The sequence below is a fragment of the Chelonoidis abingdonii genome, chromosome 1 (genome assembly GCF_003597395.2).
Source record: "Chelonoidis abingdonii isolate Lonesome George chromosome 1, CheloAbing_2.0, whole genome shotgun sequence".
NCBI classification, from domain to species: Eukaryota; Metazoa; Chordata; order Testudines; family Testudinidae; genus Chelonoidis; species Chelonoidis abingdonii.
The window spans coordinates 62207339-62225208 of record NC_133769.1 but is presented as its reverse complement, the minus strand read 5'-3'; the positions used below and the strand labels follow the sequence as shown (position 1 = coordinate 62225208).

The 17870-nt window shown below is 39.4% G+C and overlaps 1 protein-coding gene across 3 annotated transcripts in view; it reads left to right on the top strand.

Moving 5' to 3' along the window:
* The window catches only part of LRIG3 (leucine rich repeats and immunoglobulin like domains 3), a 47889-nt gene that overhangs the window by 10043 nt on the left and 19976 nt on the right, over positions 1 to 17870 (top strand). For 2 of the 3 annotated variants that reach the window (XM_075066004.1, XM_032795256.2), the window contains exons 4-8: positions 12939 to 13073; positions 13756 to 13899; positions 15900 to 16043; positions 16340 to 16483; positions 16897 to 17040. In XM_075066004.1, the coding sequence (XP_074922105.1) occupies positions 12939 to 13073; positions 13756 to 13899; positions 15900 to 16043; positions 16340 to 16483; positions 16897 to 17040 (711 nt within the window). The remainder of the gene's footprint in view (positions 1 to 12938; positions 13074 to 13755; positions 13900 to 15899; positions 16044 to 16339; positions 16484 to 16896; positions 17041 to 17870) is intronic. The other variant, XM_075066009.1, reaches the window with a different exon arrangement.

Below are 17870 nucleotides of genomic sequence, written 5' to 3'. Positions count from 1 at the left end.
TTTACCTAAAGGGGCGTTATCCTTCTGAAGCTTGATTTGATTATATTTCTTACAAGATGTGCACAAAAGCTAGCCAGCTTGTTCAACAAGTCTTTTAGGAATGCTGCATAGGGTGCCTTGATACGCTTTTCTTTCCTTGCCAGACTATAATGGCCCAGGATCTCTCTTCGAAGCAGTGGAAACTTCTCCTCCCTAGCAACTGTTAGTACAGTTCTGGAACCATAAAATTCTACAGAGTGAATTCCACAGAGGGTATGTCTATAAGTACAGTGCGGCAGTGGTGCAGCAGTACTGATACAGGTGCGCTGCTACAGCGCATCTGGAGAAGACACTCTATGCTTACAGGAGAGAGCTCTCCCATTGGCATAAAAAACACCTCTGCGAGCAGCAGAAGGTGTGTCGGTGGGAGAAGCAGGGAGTTGGGTGCAGGGTGCGGCAGGGGGCTCAGGGCAGGGAGTTAGGGTGCAGGAGGAGTGTGGGGTGTAGCAAGAGCTCAGGGCAGGGAGTTGGGCACAGGAGGGGTGGTGCGGGGCTCGCGATGCCACAAGTGGAAATCCTGTGGGCCGGAATCAGCCCACGGGTTGTAGTTTGCACACCCCTGGCTTGGAGGTAGGCAGAGGGGCGGGGGGGCACAGGGAGCTTGGTGGGCTGCACAGAAGAGTTCCGTGGGCTGCGTGTTTGAGACCCTTGGTTTAAGCAAAAATAGAACTGACTTCTGACCTACTCTTGGTTGTTTCTGACTCTTCAGATCACACATACAATATAATTTATTTTTCTACAGGAGAAAAAATGAGCTCTACATCAATTCAGTCCCTAGTTTCCTGCAAATTTGGGTAATCCAAAACTAACATACTTCTAGTCACTAGAATTTAATTATTAAATATGTAATGTTAACTCAATACAATGTAAACATTTTTTGGGTATACTGGATTTAACAACTAAATTACCACAAATATTTACACTGGCTATACATAGTAATATAGTTTCATTTATCTATCCCTAGAACTAAAATATTTTAGATGTTTCCTTATTTGCATTCCTCAAATGCTTGTAAAGCCAGTTACAACTAACATAGGACTGTTTTTAAAACTTGTGATAGTTTCATGCTACAAAATTTTGCAATTCTGGGGAAAAAGCAAGTTATGTTTTAATTATTGCTGGTTGTTGATCACTTATTTGCTATTCTGTCAAGCTTAGAAGCGAATGCTAAATGCCTCAACAGTTAGGGACATCTTTGAATAAAATTTAAATAAGTTTTTGTTTTGAGTCACCTAAATACTGTACTTCTGGTTCTTGTTCTACATAGCAACCTAAAGTCGACTAAACTGATAGTGTCATATTAATCCTGGGGAGATCACTCCTGGTAAATGAGTGAGGTGGTGCATAGGTTAAAACTAAAGGGAATACAATTTGCCAGCTAACACAATCACTCTGTTGTGTGGATGCAGGTTAGCAACGCTCAAGTGCTTCTAGTCCTCCAGTGTGTTCCTACATTTTCCCTTCCCGCCATGCCCAGAAAGGCAGATAAGTTTTCCTGCAGTTCACTGGAAAAGAATTCATAAAATAGCGCAGCTTACTGCAGTAAGATGTGCCAACCGCGCCAATTGTGTTTTTTTGTTTCTTTTTTTTTTTTTCTCAGTGGGACCGAGTAGGTGTACTGAGAGAAGTAATGAGTGTTGATTGAGCTAACTTTCGCAGTAACAACATAGCCGGCTTGCCATGACTTTTTTAATGCTCAGTTGTACTAAGTGGAGTGAACTTGATGTAAAACGGCAAAAACTAGGTAACTTTTAAAAGTCACTTAAATCCATGCATGAATCCAGCTCTAAGGCCTTATAGGGTCAATGGATGATTATCTAGTTGGTTAACTTTATTCCGAGCAGATACTAACTATGATAGTTATGTAGACATGGGTGACACGATGTTTCGAGTTCATAACATCTCATAGAGCGTTCAGGAGGAAGGAATTACCTAACCAAACACAAATGGACCTGTACAACAGGGAACTTTAGGATGTGGAGATATGCGCTCAGCACCGGTATAATAATTCATGTGCTTGAAAAAGTAATGTGATATTACTTACACAAGTGGTAGGGGACCTCTTCTTATATGATATGTCTGAAATAACTTCTGGTTCAGTACCTCTCTAAGAGAAGCTCTGGTGAAATTGCAAACTCGGCAAACATCTGATTTTTTTGAAGATTATCAAATATTGACAACTGGATCTTTAGTTAGAGACAATTGAATACCAACTAGTTGTTACAGTGTGATCGTCACCAGATAGGTCATCCTCAGTACCTCAAGGAATAAAAAGGCAGTATCATGGCTTTGGGACCCGCAAAAGACCTTTATGGTATGAGTACTGGGGGTATTTTTTGCCTTAAACGCGATAATACCTAACTTACAAATAGATTGGAGCTTCCAAAAAAAAAAAAGGGGCCGGGGGGGAGGGGGGAAGGGAAGAAGAAATACATCAACATCAGATTTATATGCTAAGACCCAAAAATGTGAAGGGTCTTTCAGGGACTTACAAGCCATTGATATGTTGTATAAGGGCTATTGTCTCTCACAATAAGGAAACAACACATTCTGAAATGTGTATTCCATATAACTTGAAAGACTCCAATTAGAATATCTTAAAATAGTGAAGTCTGAAATCTTAGTGAAATTCTTTAAGTAGTAAGCTTAGATTATTTTTTTAAAATCTTTTTTGGTACAGAGCTGACGAGTTCAGATGGAAAATTTCTTGTAACAACCATTGTAAATCACTGACCTGTACCAAACAAAAATCAAGTTTGTCTAAAGCTAGACTGGAAAATTAAAAGTTCTGACAAAATATGTGAAGTAATTTGTAGACTTTTCTATGTCTTTAGTATCTCTGTAGCATTGGCAGGAATGAGAAAATACTTGATTCAAGTGGAATAATATTTCTTCTAATATAGAACTTGTGAAAAGTGCCATATAGACAACTCTAGAGAGTGAAATATTTGTTATATCCATAGGGTAGATTCAGCATGGACTGCATCAGCTATACAGTTTGTCAGACCAGTATATTAAAAACATTCTTCAACCATGTTCTGGGAAAGCTACCTTTAGGAGGAGGTTCAACACTTTAAATACCATGGCCATTCAATTCTGAGCTTTGTGATAGCTCAGTCAGGTGTCAGTATTGATGGAAGTCCTTGTGATGTAGCCACTTGTTTTTACTAGGCACTAGACTGAAACCACATGGTCATTTTTCTAAAGCTCATCAGACAGCCTTCAGACTGCAATTACTTTGAATGCATGACCCAGAGCTGAAAGATTGTGCGTCCACAGATTGCCTCATTACCAGTATGCTTGACAATATTCACTATTAAAACAAAATCCCTTGCATTCCGGATAGTAGTAGTGTTAAAGTAAGAGCTTTAGATCAGTTAACCGAATGCACTGAAATTGAATTTAAATACAAACATTTTATTTTTATACATCTTGCTTACTTTTGGGAAATTACTTTTGCTGATTTGTACTATCGTGTGCATGTTGTTATTTTTAGTCATATCTCTCTCTCTGATCACAGAGTTCGGAAGGTTTAAATTTAAAGTTGGTTGACAAAACTATTCCAACTTTCTTGGCCCAGATCAAGTTGAGAGTTCTACTTTCTGGTCAGCTGCTCTAAAATTTGTCTAATTATTAATATTTTGTGTTATAGGGCAATTGTTAGTAATGGTTTTGTTAACCTAAAAGCCAAAATCAATTGCTGCGTTGGAAAAATGTAAAATGATTCTATTTTGATTGCAATCAAAAAATTTTGCAGCACTCAATTTTTTTAAAATATTGTCTCAGTTGCCCACCTTTATAAACGTATATTCAGAGAGAGAAAAATTCTAGAAAGCTGTGATGGATCAAAATGAGTTCTATAACGGTGTTTTTCATTCATTGCTTATCTAGCCTGTGTAGTCTTTAGGTTTCAGTCTTTATCAGGCCCAGTGAATGACTTTTGTGAAATTTAAAAATAACTTGACATCAGTATGGAGATTAAGCTTTGACTAAGAGGAGCCAAGGTTCATCTTTGCACATATTAGATGTTTTTCTGCTATCTTGCCTCATTGCCATTGATTCTGACTTTTAGTTATCACCAAAGTCTCATCAGTGGGCAGTGTACTTAAGTCCTTTTTGGATTACACATTCAGATGACAAGGGAACCAGTTACAACATGGTTTTTTCTTGAGATGGTTAAAGCAATTGCTCCATTTATGTGATGTAGATAGGACCTAACTATGTGTTGGCAATCTGAATTTTGCCACATTCTCTGGTATTTTAAGCGTGTCAGTGGACAAAAGTATAACAGAGTTCTCTGCATATGGGGATTTTAGAGTGCTTGGGGCCTTCGATGCTATCAACCTAGCCATCTAATCTAAAAAGATATTTATCTTTTAGCTAGCCTTTTAACTCTTAAAAATGGAGAAGAAAAGCTGTTTCTTATCTGTAAGAAGTTTTTTGTTTAAATTGGTTAAAAACGCATAGATTGATCAGTGTTAGTTGGTTTAATTCTTCTGGCTAAAATTAATTTTTAAGGGCCAGGTCCCATTACTGGGAAGAATGAAAAATGGCTTCTCTTGAAGATTACTGGATGGTTTACTCGCTAGCTGTTTTCATCCTTGCTTCTGTGTTAAAAACCACATGACAATCAATCAAAAGTTCATGTAATTTCAAGGTATTTGTGTTACTGATTGCCTAGATGGAATACCTGAACAATGCTCTTCAGGTATTAGAATTTGCATTGTCTCATCCAGGTCCTGATTCGTTGAAATACAGCATACTTAAACATGCCTGACTTTAAATGCCCGGGTAGTCCTACTAACTAATTCCAGTGAGATTTATCATGTGCTTAAAGTAAATCGTGTGCTTAAGTGCTTTGCTGAACTATGTCTCTAATCTAAGTAACCTCCTTTGAATGTTTGAAGATGATCTTATGCTACTACTCTATGTCCATTTCTTAAATAGAGATGGAAATGTGAGTTAAATATTTGTTTTAAGACAATGGCCATTATGCTCCAAGATCTTTATTCTCAAATGAAATTACACAAATTTAAGAAAACACACAGAATAGTTTGTCCAGCTCCAGAGTTGCTCAAATATAGTGTAATGGGCAATGTGTAGGGGCAATTTGATGCATCTTGGGCTATGTCTTAATGAGAGAATCTTAATAAATGCCTAAAGCAGTAGTACAAAATCATCAAAGATGATTGTCTGAAGAGGATAAGTGTCAGGGGGCTCCAGGGCAACAAACTGGCAGGAACCCACCTCTTTGCCACCTTGCAATAGCAAAGGCATGGATCAGTTCACATTCCAAAGGTTATCTTTACAAATACACCTCTACTTCGCTATAACGCATTCCTCAAGAGCCAGAAAATCTCACCGCTTTATAGGTGAGACTGAGTTATATCAGGTTTGGTATGCTGGTATATCATGCTGGATTGGACTGGCTTCCCCGGCGGTGATGTAAAGGGCCCGGTGCTCCAGCTGCTACAGGGAGCCCAGGGCGCTTTAAATCACCGCCTGAGCCCAGCTGCCAGAGCTAGGATGACCAGATGAGAGACACCTGTCGCTGGTGGAGCAAAAGGGAAACGGGGGAGGGGGGAGGAAGAAGGGGGAAAAAAAAAAAAAGCTAGTGGCATATGAAAAATTGGTGGGGTCTGAGCACCCACTGTCAGCTCCCCGCCCCCCCCACCGCACCAGCTCACCTCCGCCTCCCCTGAGCGGGCTGCCGAGTCCTGCTTCTCTCCCCCACTCCCGGTGCTTGTGCTGCCCTACAGCTGATTCACGCAAGCCTGGGAGGGAGGGGAAGGAGGAGGAATGCAGTATGCTTGGGGAAGAGGTGGGGCCAGGGTGGGGATTTGAGGAGGGATCCAGTGGGGCAGGGAGGGGGCAGAGTCGAGGTGGGGCCAGGGCTGAGTTGGGGGCATGAGCCGCCTCCGCCTTTGCGCCAGAGTGCAAAATATTGGGACAATTTCCCTCACGACCGCGTGGGACAAACAAGTAAATATCGGTACAGTCACGATGTCTGGTCACCCTAGCCAGAGTCCCGGTGGGGATTTAAGGGCCTGGTGCTCCAGCTGCTGCTATTTGCTAGATAATGGCATTGTCTCAAAGCCAGAATGTCAGATGAAAGCAGAGGATTAGGATATGTAGGCTTTCTGGAAGAGTTTTGTTTCGAAGAGGGACTCAAGAAGTAGAGGGTAGAGCCATGTCAGACTGAGTTTCGGGCATGGCGTGACTTGGAGATCATCCCAAGGATGAGAATGGTTGTGAACAGCGAGTGATGTGGCAAAGGTTGTGAGCAAAGAGGTAGACAGGAGCTAGGTTTTGCAGTCACTTAAATTCAATGTGGCAAACACGGAGAAAGAAGTAAAAAGATTTGAAGAGGAACTGGGTGTGATCAGAGTGGCAAACAGGGAAGATGGATTTTCTTTTTGGTAGCAGCAATTTGGATAGATTGACTGGCAGGCAAAGGAAGACGTGTCTGGAAGATGACAACTTGTAGCTGAGGTATAAAATAAACAGAGCCAAGACAAGGCCTTTTGCAAAGATAACAGAGGATATCAAGTAGATTTCTGAGATATTATAGAGGAAAAACTGTCAGGATTTAGTGAGTGTTAGTGTTGGAAGACAAAGTGAATTTAAAAATTAGTATGAGGTTGCACGTGTAAGGAATGGGGAGGATATTAATTTCAGTGGTGATAAAAAGAGAGGAATGGTGATGAATTCATTTGCTGCCATATTAAATTTTACTTGATGGTGGGGCATCTAGGAAGAAGTGTCAAATGAGCCCGAATGGAGCGGGGCAAGGTCTGGGTTAGATGGTAGATGTGCTCACCCAGGAATAAGGCATTAAAAAGAGAAGTGAAGATACAGCCCTAACAAACACTGGCAGGGAGTGGGAAGAAAAGGAGCCCCAAGACACGCTCAAGGAGCAGATGGAGACTGGAGGTGGACATAGAACCAGGGGAAAGCACACTATCTGAAGCTCAGAGAGAGGATAGTTTGTGAAAGTGAGCAATCTAGGGTGTGGGGAAATGAAGAGCTGTTGCTACTTAGTGTTAAGTCAGTGGTAACTGACAAAAGCAGCTTTAGTGGAGTGGGGAAAGGGTGGCACCAGATTGTAGTTTGGGGAAAGTTAATATTGTACTAAAGCGTTGCTTTCTCCGATAGGGTGAAAATATGAGGGTGGGGGTTGTTGTTTTTTTCCCCTCATCCTTTCTTCTCTGGACACTTTTTTTTTTTTTTTTTTTTTTTTTTTTCCCCTGGAAGATATCATTTCATAGCTCCTTTCCCTTCCTCCCCTCATCAGTGCCTGGCTTGGGCATCGGTAAACCTTTCCCTTCCAGAAACTCATGGTCACTCACATGACATCCTCTCTGCCCCTTCCTTCCTTCCTAGGAAGGAGCCAGGGTCATTCAGTAGACTAGCATGAGAAGGAGGGGACTTAATGTTAATTTTGTACTTTTTGTGCCTAGATACCACACATATAGGCATATTAAAAATGCATAGAGCCAGGGCTGCTGTAAAGTCTGATCTGAAAGCCTGTCAAGAATATCACAGAATGTGTAGTTGGAAGAGATCCTCACAAGGAAAGCAGCAGTGTGGCTTAAGGAGTGTCCAGTGTCTGTGTGTGAACCAGGCAGCAGACCTGTAGACTTATCAGTTGACTTGAAGAGAGCCAGAATGCTGTCCTGGCTCTACTTTGGCATCTTCTTCTCTGGGGTATGAGTGTCTCTTAAGAATATAAACATAATATTTTAATGACTGAAGAGAGAATGTTCCAACTATAAATGTCTCAGGCTGCAGTTAGGTGCACAGTTGTGAGAAAGGTGCATAGTCCCATTTATGGCAGTAGGGTGTTAACTTTGAAACATGACAGTTTAAATGACATCGTTATTAATTATACTCCCGATAATTTTAGCAGAAACATCCTAGCTAATGTGCTTATTAACTTGGATCCCATAACACTGGAAAAGACGTCAGAGATCATTGTTTCTCTTTCTCTCCTGTGGCCACTGGAGAATTGTTTGCCACAGTAAATGCTGCAGTAATGTGTGTAGTTCTATGTGCCACAAAATACTGGGCTCCCATCACTTATCTTGGGAGTTTATTGCACAGAAATTGTCCAGCTTTTTTTTCCAGCTTAAATTTTCCTTTCTTTATTGTCCTCCCATTATTCCTTGTCATACCATGGGCCTCAGATCTCATAGCATAGTGGGAGCCATCACTAGGAGACTTAGAAGAAGAAACCAACCATGGAACAGGGTAACAGCCAAAATGAAAGGAGCAGGCACCAGTGAAGGTGGAGAGGAGAAGCTGGGGGAACCAAAGAGGAGAGATTGTGTGCCAAGTGGAATGTGACTAGATTATAATTTTTTTAACCACTTTTTCTCCCCCTGCCTGTCTCCCCTCCTCACCTTCCACACTTCTCAATAGATCATGAAATAAGGCCTGAGTAGGAGTGTAGCAAAAGACAAGGACCAAGAACAGGTTCGAGGGAGAACTTTACTGCTGGAAGGGGGAACAGTAATATGTTGCATATTGGGACTTTGGACAGAGTTCAGCATAAGGGTGAGAGAGAGGACACCAGTTCTCTCCCTGTTGTAGTAAATGTCAGCCTTCATGCAGCAGGAGTCCATAGCTTAGATAAGAGTTCAAAGTTCCACAGATGTTTCTTTAACATATGGCATACAGGTTGAAAAAAATTATCAGTAGGTATTTAGACATAGTCTTTGGAATAAAAAGTAGTGGTTTCCTTTAACATATTTGGGACATGTCCACACAGCAGTTAAGAGCTGTGATTCCCAGTGCAGGCAGACAGATTCAGACTACCTTAGTGTGAGCTAACTTGCTAAAAAACAGCAGTGTGGCCATTACACCATGGGAGATGACTTGGGCTAGCTGCCTAGGCTTGGAAATGGGTTCAGGTGGGCTTGGGCTTCTAGCTGCCCATGACTCAACATCCACAGTGCTATTTTTAGCGCACTAGCTCAAGATGAGCTAGCACAAGTCTATCTGCCTGCCCTGGGAAACACAACTCCCAGCTACTTTGTAAATATATCCTTTAAATACTTTTTCTAATGGCATGACAAGACAGATATGGAAGTTGCTATCCCATTTTTTTATTTCCCCAGAAGCAAGGAAACTGTACAAGTCAATATGTTGAATATGCTGTAGCTGCTGTTTTGTATGGGATGACCCATTACTTCATGATTGGATTGCTATAAACTTCATGAACATTAGTGACGTAGTAAAAGTCATGAATGCTGAGATGATAAATGTGCAATATTTTAATAATCCTAATCTAAAACTAATTCATGGCACATTCTAAACTATTACTAATATTAATATTTTTAGCATTGGTCTACACACAAACTTGTGTGGATCTAACTAAATCTAGTTTGAATTCTCACGTTCTGTTGTTTTTGTGCAAGCCTGTGTGTATGCACTTGAATAACAAAAGGTATAAGTTCAAACATCAGTGCTAGTTATTTTGGTGTGTTTGCAAGTAGACCAGCCCCTGGTATCTTTGCCTCTTCTTCAACCACCACAAGAAAAGTCTTTTACTCTTATTAGTACTTCATTATGTCAAGATATAGGATATTGTTTGGTTCTTCTCTGAGATGTTAGCTAGGCTTGTGTTTTCAAAAATGTTCTTTGTGACTAATATAAAAATAACTTGGAAGATAGGCGTCTGATATAATGTACTGTTTAATTTGCTACAATGGTTATAAAGAGAAAATCAAATTAGAATGGTTCAGTAGGCTTCCAGCACTGGAAAGTCAGTTTCTTTCCCCCACCTCATGTCTTTATTTTAGAAGTTTTAACAGGTAAATACCAGAGACAATACAGTAATCATTATAACAGTGAGACATTATACGGTAGGATAATCATTGGATCTCTATTTAACAGGTGTTACTGTGTTACAGAATGAGCATCTTTACACTACCCACTACATGTCATTTCTAGTGGTTTTTATTACATTGAGTGAAATCTCTGATTACATAAACATTTCACACATCAGGCATGCCTATAAAATGTCAATATTAAAAAAAGTGGGCAAGTGTACAGAGGTTCTTTTGCAGGTGAATATACCTAAGTCCTTTGTCTATTTTCCTTGGTATGTAAATGGCATATGAATTTTTCCATAAAGAGAGCCTGCCACTTTTTTTTTTTTTTTTTTTTTGGAACCACTGTTCTAGAGTTGGACTATTTTTTTTCCCCAGTGGGAAGCTATCAGCCTAGCAACTATTAGCAGATGAAAGATTAATTCTTAATTTCCTTTTGTATGATAGTTTCTGCTAAAAAGCCCCTGGAGGGATTACCAAAGGACCAGTTGGTAATAAATATCTAATAATTTTTGATACTTGGTTACAAACTGCATCACAGTAATGGCTGGATGTGTCTACCATATATGCATAAAATCTTCTTTGACCACAATTTCTCCAACATTTGTCTTCATTCAATCTCTCTATATATCTATAGTTATAACCTGATTGGTTTGAGGTACCATTTGAAATAGCAGCTTGAGAAATTTTCTTTGCTACAGCCTAAGTTAGCTTTGTCATTTTTTCTAGATATAACCCTATTCCTTTGGTGTAATTTGTTCAGGCAGTTTTTAATTCACCGTAGGATTTTGTTTGTTTTAAGAGGCAGTGGGATTAAGAAGTAGGGGCAGTCAGTAGTAAAGCATTCAAATATCTTAAAGTATATTCCACAGTCAAGAGGCAACGTAATGCACAGTGGGGGCTTAATTACCATGTCTTTGACCCACATAAGAGTTGTAATAAAAACACTGATCTGTAGCCCTATTTTTGTGAACAAATGAGTTTACTTTCTCTCCGCCTTATGTGACTCCACTACTGTCCCCCTCTCCCAAAAAGCAAATAAACAGACTTTCTGTATGCTGGTCTATGTCAAGTAATGGGCCAGTTAGTTAAAGCAGTAATCTGAAGATAGTATTTGGGTTTTATTCAGTTCTATTAGAAATGACTGAACTTTGTGATACAGGGGCTATTATCCTGCCAGTTGTAAGGAATTTCTGTTTTATGAGCAATACTGACACAAAGACAGCACTGTGTAAGCCATGTCTATAACTGAACACTTTCACACTGCAATTTAGAAGGCGTGCAGTTCAGGAAATTGCTGGCTTCTGCTGGAGCACACTTTTACTGCAAGGAAAATTTTATTCATCACTCAAGTAATTGGCAGTTTTAATACCTAGTTAGTAATTACCTTATAAACAAACTAACATATAAACGAAAGGCTCTATGACCTGTTATCTAAATCATAGCCTTATTTGGCCAGTGAAAGTGACACACGATGGTTGTGGTTGTTGTTGTTTTTTATTAAAGTAATTTGTTACCATTTATTATAAATACTTCCAGCTAAGAGGTTTTTTTAAAAAAATGCAGTGTACCTTTAGCAGACAGCCTGAGGAATGAAACATGATACAGAAGGAGAGTAATGTTGGAGAGGCTGCAAGATCATTTACTCTTAATGGGAGGGCCTATTAATCTATAACTTCTGATTAAGTTTTTGAGTCTGGATTTTTCTGTCCTAATGAGTAGAAACCCCTTTGCATGTGCATAAGCAACCACCCCAGAATCTGTGGCCTGCCACTTGATGTAAGGCCAGTATTGCTAATGTTTTTTCAGAACCTATATACTTGTTAATATCTTAATTTAAGCCACTTAGCATGCAATCTCTAAATGGTGGGGGGAAAACATCCCAATTTTTTAACATTGCTAAAACTAGGTATATGAACTATTTCAACTAGACTTGGTTGAAGCAGACTGGAACCTAACCAGCAAAGAGCGGACACTGGCAGATGGTTACATTCCTATAACCATTTCAGCTCCATTCTCCCCTTCACTTCCCCAGCTCTTTACAGTGGGATATCCCAGAATGTATTGCCCTGTGCACTGTTGCTTCTGATCTCTATGCGTGTCTCTTGGGCACGCTGTTCCTCACTGAAGCAGTATAGGATTGCTGCTCAGATTTTCCTGGAATGCACCAATACAAAAACAAGGTTAGGTAGAACAGCAGGTACGAATGTGGAAATGTGGTTATGATAAAAGAAAAACTGTTTCTTGTGACAAGCTGTGATGCCCATGTCTCTAACTCAGTTGCAAAGTTACTGTTGTAAAGTGCATGGAGACAGGAAATACCATTAGTTGTGGTGACCACACACAAAATCCGAGACACTCCTATATAGGTTATGTAATATGTACTAGTTTCTTTCTTAATTACTTGAGATGAATTAAAATATCAACTCCGCTTACAAAATAGCTGTTCTCCCTCAGTGGTGGTGCACAGTGATCAATCTATCTTCTAATCTAGCTCTTTGTCCTTAAAGGCTGTTTGGGTGGATGAACATTCTTGTAACACTTACTTTAAAACAACATTTGTGGTATGACTTGGGTAAACCTTGACCTGATTTCACTGCAATGCTGAGTGTCCTATTGCTCAATGTCAGTACTGTATAGCTTTAAAAAAGATGTGCTCTTATTCAACCACAAGCCTTTTGGAAATGATGCAGGAATTACTGGATGAAATTCTATAGCCTGCACTGTGGAGGCCAGCATGGATGATCACAGTGGTTTCTTTAGGTATTAAAACATATGAATCCCAGTAATCAGATTGTAATACAAGTAGATTCTTTCTTCTGTCCTGGCTGTATGATTAAGGAAATACAGATAAACAAATTTCTTCAGAACGTGCGGAATTGTAACTTGGTATATGATGTTAGGTAATCATTTTACTGAAGAGAACTTGCTGAACAGTATCCCTTCTCCGAGAAGTTAATTTCTTTATGGGAGAGTGGAGCACTAGTTTTTGCCAGGTTGATGTATAGTTTGCAAATGTTTATCACCAGAATGGCAGAATCTTTGACTAATATCCTAAAATTGCAGGACCAGTAACAAGATTGGGGGCATCTTACCTGAACATCTGAAACCATTTCAGTCTCTAGAAACTTTGGACCTGAGCAACAATAATATTTCAGAGTTGAAAACTGCATCATTTCCTTCTTTGCAGCTCAAGTATCTGTAAGCAAAACTTCATTTTAAAATTTTTCCAAAGTGCTTTCAAAATGTTGAATATGCCATCAGATTATCTTGGTCGTCACTGCAAACCATAGCTATCCTGCCTCTATGCTGAGGCGGTATAAGTATCAAACTGAAAAACAATTTTAAATATTTAGTCCCATCTTTACCTGTTCACATCATGGATCATTGGTATAGCCACATAGACTGTTGCAATGGAGCTTTTAGTTCATAGAAAATAAAAAATCAAAGTACTAAGACTAAATTGGTTAACAAAATATCTCTTGTTGAGGCCTAAAAATCTTACAAAATAAAGTTAAAAAAAATCTTCAATTGGGTTTAATTATATTGAATTATGTTTGGAATTTTATTAATTTCTTGAATCTTTATCGTATCATTGATTTGAGAATTTAAATTAAATTAATCCGTAGTGGGCTTAGTTAAGGGACATATGTTGATAACATACCTGTCAACTCTGATAGCAGCAGACTCTTACAAAGTTGAACATAACTCTTGGCCCTCCAGTTACCGACTGGTGAGGACTGTGGTTAGATCAGTGATTAATCTGTTAAATTTAAGAGTTATTTACTCTGAGATAGGCAGTGTGATCATTATATCCTCCTGCTTTGTATTGGAAGTCTATTAAATAATGGTATATCTAACCTCCTAAACATTGTCTCAACAGGTACATTAACAGTAATCGAATAACCTCCATGGAGCCAGGTGTCTTTGACAGTTTGTCTAGCACACTTCAAGTATTGAAACTGAACAGGAACAAAATTTCAGTCATCCCTCAAAAGATGTTTAAACTGTCCCATCTGCAGCACCTGTAAGTGCAACCTACAGGTGGCTGATTGTTTTCAGGTCTTGCAAAGCACTGGCAGTGTGTGAACTTTAGCCCTTTAATTTAACCAGACTCTAAGTGAGGCAGACACAGAGAACCTGTACTGCAGCTTCTAGTAACTGCAGCCTTATAGTGAAGAAAATACTCTTACGTATGAGTGAGATGGGAATAGTCTTTGTGCTAAAATTGGATTTGCCTGATCAAGAAAAATACACATGGGCAGCAAAAATGCTCTAGTAATTAGACATCTGAGGAGATACTAAGTGAACTAAGGGCTTGTCTACACTGGCACTTTACAGCACTGCAACTTTCTCACTTGGGGGTGTGAAAAAAACCACTTCTGAGTGCAGCAAGTTTCAGCATTGTAAAGCACCAATGTAAACAGTGCACCAGCTCTGGGAGCCATGCCGCTTGTGGAGGTGGATTTTTTGTGACCACACAAGCCATGTTAAAGGGCTGTCATGGCAGCACTTTAGCGTTGCCAATGTAGACTAGCTCTAAATATACATAATTTTGGAGACAAGATCATCCTGTATGTATTTTCTTCGCAAAAACAGATGAAGGGAAATCACTTGCTTTCAGAAATTGATAAGACAGGGAGCAAAAGCCTAAAGTTAGACGCCATCATCTTGACTGATAATATACTTCTGTCAGAACTTTTTTTTTAACCTTTTAAGTAATATCTAAAACTATTATAAATGAAAGGAATTAGAGAAGAGGCTTTTTTTGTTTTCTCTGTGCTTTCTTATAGTACTTTTGTGTCTAGGGAGTTTCAGTGTTTCTCCTGTATAGGGAGAGCTCCTCTGCTGTGTGAGTCTCCTGTAAATCTTTCTTAGTATGCAAACGTGACTTTTGAAACCACAAAAATTGACAGGGGGATTTACATGAGTTTGGGGAGTTGTAGTGTGATACCCAAAATAACTCTTAATTGACTGAATTTGAAATTGATAATGCCTCTTTAAGGGACAAAACTTAATTTGATTAGCTTTTAGGAAAAAGTATGTAATAAATAATAAAGGCAGCTAGGCGGGAAGATACACTGTCGAGGAAGGTGGTTGTGTACCATCCACAGATATTGAAAAGCAGTTTAAATCAGATCTCAGTGGAAGTGAAAGTAGACTTGAAAATTCAGGGTATATTAATGATCTCCATGGGCCTCTCGATCTTTAGATCCACGTGAAACTGTCATTCTTGCCTGTTCTGATGTTCAGGGTTTCAGATGAATGGATAGCCAAGCCTTATGCAGGTGGATTTATTACCTTAAGTAGTGTGTTTACTTACCTCTGCAGAGGCAAAGGAATTATATGACTGTGTGATCTCATAATCGTGCCCACCTTGATGTGCAAAGCTAGGCAGAGGAGGAGCAGGGAAACACCAGCGTCTGCTATTAAGTGTGGCTCTTTTAGTGTTTCTGTACATTAACCCGAGATGCAGAAGTTGGGTGATTGAGCAGGTTTACAGGGATGGTGGTTTAGTTCCTGAAAAGCTAAAAATTTGAAAAGTGAACTAGGTTGGAGGTGTAGGGTTTTGTGTCCCTGGGTGGGAAGGTGTAGAAGCGGAAATCTCCGAGAGAGGGAAAGGCAGGTTGGCAGATCAGTAGTCCTTATGGAGAAAACAGAGAACCAACTTTGGTCCCTTTATAAGGATTCTTCTTTATTTAAACCCCTGATTACACACTATTTGCTGCTAACTAAACATCAAGAGCTGAAAAATAAATGTAAACGTCAGAAGGTGATTTGTTATCTCTTAAACCAGCTTGGATCTTTTAAACTTAAAAATCAATGTAATAACAAACACATGTCCTTCTATTGTTGAAATATGTTAAGATTAACTGTACTAGGACTATTCTGTGTTACAGTAAAAAGGTCTCATCTTGTTTACTTTGCTTTATGTGTAGTGTGGGTGTTTAAAGTCTGATGGTGAAGAAATGTTACAGGCATCCAGGTAAACTTACTCTGTTGTAACTGTAAAATTTATTGATGCAGGGAGCTGAATCGCAACAGAATAAAAAAAATAGATGGGCTTACTTTCCAAGGACTTACTGCTTTGAAATCACTAAAAATGCAACGAAATGGGGTAAATAGACTCATGGATGGAGCTTTCTGGGGATTAACCAACATGGAAGTCTTGTAAGTATAAACTTTCAGTTTTTTCAGAAGAGAAATAATTTGTGTAATTCAAAATAGACATGCTTGTTCAAATTTGAAGATATTTTCAAAGTAAAACATTTTGGTTTGATTTGACAAGTCATGAGCATTAATAATATGTAAATGCAGTTCTCATAACTCTGCATGCCTCTTTTAATATTCATTCCGTGAAAACCAGGTATCTAGCCAGTAACATATCGCAATCGATTTCTGATCCATGACGAAGTATGCACTTCGTTTATTTTTTTACCCTAAATTTTGTCTGTGTGTGTTTTTAGGCAGCTGGACCATAACAACCTAACCGAGATTACCAAAGGCTGGCTTTATGGCTTGCTGATGTTGCAGCAGCTCCATCTCAGCCAAAACGCCATCAGCAGGATCAGCCCCGATGCCTGGGAATTTTGCCAGAAACTCAGCGAGCTGTGAGTAGCTTTTATTCTATTCCAGTTCTGAGAGCAGGGTACATGCCAAAGCATGAGCTGCTTACCACTGATCTGTGAATTTTTCATAACAAAGTTTCCAAAGTGACAACAGCTTTTTTTGTGTGTGCGCAAGATAGTCATATTTTGTTGTGAAAAGTTGAAGCCAGCCATGACCGCTTCAGTTCTCCATGGCAGTTATGCTTGGGCTTTGACACAGCAATTTTCAAATAAAAGAAATCCATTTGTGAATAGCAGGAAATAATACACAAGCTGTATAATAACCAAAAATTGTGTAGGAGGCTTTGTGATAGCTGCAACTAAGAAAGTGTTTTGTTTAAAAAATGAAGTGGTAGGGAGAAATGAGTAATAAATACTCAAACATTGAAAGAAATTTTTCCATCTTGAACTTGCAGAGATTTAACATTTAATCACTTAGCAAGATTGGATGATTCAAGCTTCGTTGGTTTAAGCCTACTAGTTGGACTGTATATTGGGAACAACAAAGTAAACTACATTGCTGATTGTGCCTTCCGGGGACTTTCCAGTTTAAAGACTTTGTAAGTTGACATAGTTTATTTTAAGGTCAGAAACCTAGGTGGTGCATAAATATACCCTTTCTTGAATTACTTTTGTTTTGAAGGAAGTGTAGAACTACAAAAGTTTTAGTCTTTCCTAGACCTTGGTATAGTTTCTTTATTTGGTAAGATTTTATCCAGGGTAGTAATATCTGTTTGGTGTGTGTGTGTTTTTTTTTTTTGTTTGTTTTTTGTTTTTCCTTGCAATACAGGTTGTGTACAAATTTATACATCCCCAGACCTTCCTATTTGTCACAATGATTTCATAAGGAAGCTTCTTAAAAGAATCTCTGAGGGGAGAAAAGGAAACTAATAAATGGCTGTTTCTATTCTCATCATGGCAGGGAGCACAGTACTAGCTCTCAGTAGTGGCATCGTGGCATCTGCTGTACATGTGCATCCCAAAGAACTATATGCGCATGGGTGGCCTTGGCAATTGGCTGTCGCTCAGAGACTGGAGGGAGGGGGACTTAGTCCCGCTCCCTCCCTCACATCTCGTTCATAGCCTCCAGAAACATTCCTCTCCAGGCACTGCTTGTAAGGGAATGTGGAGGGAAGCAAAACTGTCCCTCTGCCAACATTGCTCCCAATCCCTGTCCCCTCCCCACAACCTCATGTCTTTTAAGGAAAGGATTTGTGAGGAACTGTTCTGTCAAACCCTGTGTCACTTGACTACAATCTGACCATCCTCTGTCCTTTGTCTAACCTTTTAAAGAAGTTGTCTTTTTAAATCTAATGAAATGAATACGCTAACTACTAACTGTCATAATTTATGTCTAAAGCATGAACCTGCCATGCTCCAGAGACTCTTG